The following is a 4,604-nucleotide window of genomic DNA, read 5'->3' as shown; positions in this document are numbered from 1 at the left end:
GCAGCTTTCTTTTAAGACCTAGGTAGACTAAGGAAGGCCCCTTTTCCTCTGGGACAGGGACTGAAACCCAGTGGTCATAGTTCTCCCTTCTTTCACTCATTCCTTAGCTCTAAGCAGTCTGAGACCCAGCACTGGCTCTACCCTGGGTGTGGTAAGTGAGCTGTGTCCTTAAGAGCAGTTGGGGAGGGCTGGCTACAGAAGCATAAGAGGTAGGACCAGTTCCCTCCAGACAGCTATGTGTAGCCCAGGGCGGGGCCCCTGGGTTTAAAGAGCGGAACCCACCCAGGCTGTCCTCAGACTTGCTCTCTGAACACCGCACCACTCACCTTGCTCAAGTGATCTCCAGGGTGAGTAGATACTTGCTGGGGCGTCAGTGTGCCACTTGGAAGGGGTGGCTGAGAGACCATCTGAGGAAGGGGTGCTGGGTGCTGACACCAGGACTCTAAGAAGTAAGCGACTATTTGGGGGTTGTGAGAACAGAGATGGCCTCTCTGGGCCTGGAGGATTCTGACTTTATGACTGTGCAGAGTTTGGGACTAGAGGAAGCAAAAGCAAACCTTTAGCAGAAGTACATGTGAAATGAAAGTGAGGCATAACGCAGGAGCTGTGGGTTTGAGGGAGGGAGTAGGAGAAACTGATGACTGGCCAAAACAAACAAACCAAACAAACAAACAAACAAACAAACAAACAAACAAAAACAGCTTCAGAGACTGGTTAGATTATAAACCCCCATGACCAGGAGTTTTTCATCCAGTGTTCCATCTTAGGGCAAAAGGCCCATGTGGTTTGTATTGTAGCAGGCTTTCAGTGCTAGGCGTATTTTTTTAGGATTGACCTATCATAGCTCATCCAGGCAGTGGTGGCAAACACCTTTAATTCCAACACTTGGAAGACAGAGGCACGTAGATCTCTGAGTTCAGGGCCAGCCAGAGCTAAGTACAGTACATAGTAACAACGGCCTCACAACTGAATCCTTGACATTTGCCTATAGCTACCATTATGCAGCAAGAAAGGATGGACAAGGGTTGTCACATACAATGTAAAAATCAGGCCCTGGGTAGGATGTACTCACAGGAGAAAGGGGCTATGTCTCACACACCAGCAGACATCTCCAGGAGGTCCCTTTGCTCTGAGTGGATCTTAGTTCTTTGGAGCAGAGTCCCTGGCTCCGGAAGAGGAGGCTTGGAACTGCACCCTCCAGCCCTGGGGCTGGGTTCTGAGATTACCTGTACAGGCATGGCTACCCTAGGCCCAGATGTTTCCAAGTAAAATAGCCAGGGCCTGAACATCTGGTTAGGAAAGCCTAGCTTCTACCATGACTTAGAACAGACACCTCGCTTTGAACATTGGTTTTATCTTCAATTCCCTTTTGCTATGAAAGAGATAGTGTCTTTATAAAGCTCTTCACAGAACCCTCTGTTCCGAACACAACTAGAATTAACCAATCCACATACCCAGGCAGTCACTAGTGCCATCTGTAGATATGAAGGTGGAAAGTAGTCATTTTCTTATGGTAAACACTTCCCTACATGGAATTCCCACCTCTAATTCTCACCCCAGTTCTGCCTCTTACTAATGGGGTGAGCTGTGGCAGATCACAGGTCACAGACCCAAGCCCACCCACCTCTCCTCTGCATTTCACCCAGCAGCCTGCAGCCTTGACCTGTGTCTTGACCTGTGTCTTGACATGGCGGGAATAAGCTGTGCCTTTCTCCTGGTGCTAGCAGGTAAGTTCTCCTGAGACCAGACAGCCTCTCCCCAGAGAAGGAGTGCTGCCCAATAAATGTGTTTACATTTAAACTGTCAGCTTCGTGAAACACTAGTATAGGTGGAATGAGGGCATTGAAAAAAAAATGCTTAATGGCTATTGAGTCAGTAGACTGTGAAAAATGGACAGGGCATACCAAGGTAGACTGTTAAAGAGCAGCTCTCTTGCTCTTACCCTCGCCGTTTTGGTATCTTTCCTCTTTCTCTTGTTAGGGTGTCCCATCTCTGACTTCCTCTCTCTCTTCTCTCTCTCTCTCTGTGTCTGTGTCTGTCTCTCTGCCCTCATGGCTCACTCAGGACCTAACTCTCTTCTGCTTCCCTTCCCCCGAATATACCTTTCATATAAGATCGGTTGTATGCTGGCATCATTTTTATATAAACACTAACATTTGGTGGCCCATTCGGGGAGGGCTCTTCTGCTAACATTTAGACATGTCGGAACCCCTCTCACATGCTCACCCACAACAAATCTTTCTCTCCTCTGCTCTGCCTTTCACAATTGCTTAACCTATGCCTGCCTGCCTGCTACTGCCCACAGGAACAACGCCTGCTCCCAACACAGACTGGCTCCAGCCAGTCTATCTATGCTTAGGAACAAGGCAAGGCAGGATGCAAGGACACAGGGTTGCTCCTCCCCACTTCCCGTGCTTTGCCATGCATGCTGCACTAGAATCGGCAGAATTAAGTTTTTTGGGTTTGTTTTTTGTTTTTAAAAGAAGAAAAAGGGTTAAAGAGGCAAAGGGCTTTGCTCTATCCAAAGCTTCTCTGGCAAGGCTAAAAAATAAATCAACCATCCTGTTCCGAGCACAAGAAAGAATAGCAAGACAATAGTAAGGGAAGCAATGGGTCTCAGAGTGAATTGCAAAAGCCAAGGCCTGCTTGGGATTGGTGAAAATATGAATAAGGGATCTGGTAGAGTCACTCCCCAGACTGCTCTAGAGAGCTAGCTTTTTAGACACCAATATGATAAACACCTACTTCTGCTCCTCCCACACAGGTCTGCCTGTCTCAGAAGCCAATGACCTAATTGGTGAGTACCCACCACTGCACCCTACAAGTGCCACCTGCCTGCATTTCCCTTCTAAGAGCCCCCCACCCCCATCCTGTCTCCTAGTTCTGTTATTAGTTTACTTACTTAGTTTTTCACTTACTGCAGATAAAGACAATCCCTTCTATTATGGTAAGTGCTCATGCCAACCATCACCCCTGCTTAAGACCTTTGTCTACTTAACCCAGTACGAAGTGAGGTGGGACACCAAACCTGTTCCTTATAAGAGCTCAATGCAATGATGAAAGAGGGTGCCCTGGGGCATGGAGCTAGGGTTGGATGCCAGGACTGAGCCCAGTGAACCTTGTCCTTTCCCTAGGTTCTTCTTTCTTCTCTCATGGCGCTTGTGTCCCCATGAGATACTATTATATGATGTACCTATTAAACCACTTGGTCTCTTTTTCACTGCCTGGGATGTAAGTGCCATGTGGGCAAGCATTCATTTATATCACAAGTGGGTGCTTGTAAAGGCCTCCCACAAAGTTACACCCCAAACCCATAAATACTTTTTGAATGAATATATGACGGTACTCTGAGGCACTTTGTCTATCTCCTCTTTGACCCTGGCCCCAGACTGGGAGAGCCTGCAACTGGGTGGAATGATCTTTGGAGGGCTCCTGTGCATCGCTGGAATTGCCCTAGCACTAAGTGAGTAGAGGGACCGGCAAAGTGGGGAGAGAAAGGCTCAGTTCTCAGGATGGACCTGACTACGTTCTTCCTCTCCCAGGTGGCAAGTGCAAATGTAGGCGCAGGCATAAGCCCAGGTAAGACAGTGACCCAGCTGTATGTACCTTTGGCTGAACATAGCTATGTGGTGACATTTTAGGACCAACAGAACCACTACAGCCTGCCTATGCATTGGGCTCAAAGTAGGATGTTTGAAGATAATAAAGTCTCAAGGGCCCCAAATCATAGGAAACCCTGTCCTTTCATGTAAGTTACTATGGAAGAGGAGAATGAAAGTATGGGCATGGCAGTGCACACCCTGTAATCCCAGCACTTGGTAGAGGTAGGAAGATTTGCAGGTCATCATCTTTGGTTACATACCTAATTCAAGACTAGCCTGAGCTACTACAGAAGAGCCTGTCTCAAAAGCTCAAGTACATAAATGTAAGGTATACCCTTGTAGGAGAGGGTCATGGGAAGTACTGAGGAGACAACAGAAGAGCTTGATGTCCACCTGAGTGCTTCCTTTCTCTAGTTCCTTACCTGGGAAAGCCACTCCACTCATCACTCCAGGTGAGCTGGGCATTTGGTGGGATGCAGGAATGGAGAGGGATGGGATAACAGAGGGAATAGGTCACTGAAGAACCAACCCAACTCTCTACAGCCTCTGCCAGTACCTGCTGAACTGAACACAGGACCAAGTTGGAGGCAGCTCTTGCCAGCCTCCTGCTCTTCTTCCCCTCTGGAGACTTTCCTCTTCAGGATGGCCTCTCTAGAGCATAATGTTAAGTCTTCGGAGATAATGAAGGGTGTCCAAAGCTTATTTTATATTAAACTGGTCTTGCTGCTCCTTTCTATGATCTTGTGACTATCCCTCCCCCACCCCATAGATGTGGTGAGAATGCAGAGATGCAGGAGTGTCTGCCCCCTATAGCTTTTTATCTGGAAGCCCACTCTCAGGAAGATCCTGCTTTGAGAACCTCCTCATAACTGTGTGCCCAAATGTTTTCCCATGGCTCCTAGACCAGCAAGACCCATGGGAATGAAACCACTCTAAAAGATACCAAAATGTTTTATCCAAAGACTAGAATTTTTACTCTGTGCCTAGAGACCCTAGAAGTTC

General features: G+C 47.7%; 1 protein-coding gene across 1 annotated transcript; it reads left to right on the top strand.

The window, feature by feature from the left end:
- Positions 1-313: 313 nt before the first annotated feature.
- On the top strand, positions 314-4,202 carry Fxyd4 (FXYD domain containing ion transport regulator 4). The gene is made up of 8 exons (XM_055604331.1): positions 314-347; positions 1,650-1,727; positions 2,765-2,797; positions 2,924-2,947; positions 3,389-3,463; positions 3,543-3,579; positions 4,017-4,054; positions 4,146-4,202. The coding sequence occupies exons 2-8, from the start codon at positions 1,688-1,690 to the stop codon at positions 4,163-4,165; spliced, it is 267 nt and encodes an 88-aa protein (XP_055460306.1). The 5' UTR covers positions 314-347; positions 1,650-1,687; the 3' UTR covers positions 4,166-4,202.
- The last annotated feature ends 402 nt before the right edge of the window (positions 4,203-4,604 follow it).

This window comes from Psammomys obesus, unplaced genomic scaffold, assembly GCF_907164565.1.
Source record: "Psammomys obesus unplaced genomic scaffold, mPsaObe1.curated_primary_1811, whole genome shotgun sequence".
NCBI lineage: Eukaryota > Metazoa > Chordata > Mammalia > Rodentia > Muridae > Psammomys > Psammomys obesus.
This window is presented reverse-complemented; position numbering and strand designations above follow the sequence as displayed.

What these genes read in the sequence shown, in the direction of transcription:
- Fxyd4 (XM_055604331.1), top strand. Translation starts at nt 1,688, where the DNA reads ATGGCGGGAATAAGCTGTGCCTTTCTCCTGGTGCTAGCAG. An exon ending in TGGAATTGCCCTAGCACTAA is followed by an intron (nt 3,464 to 3,542) that starts GTGAGTAGAGGG and finishes TTCCTCTCCCAG; the next exon opens with GTGGCAAGTGCAAATGTAGG. An exon ending in CACTCCACTCATCACTCCAG is followed by an intron (nt 4,055 to 4,145) that starts GTGAGCTGGGCA and finishes AACTCTCTACAG; the next exon opens with CCTCTGCCAGTACCTGCTGA.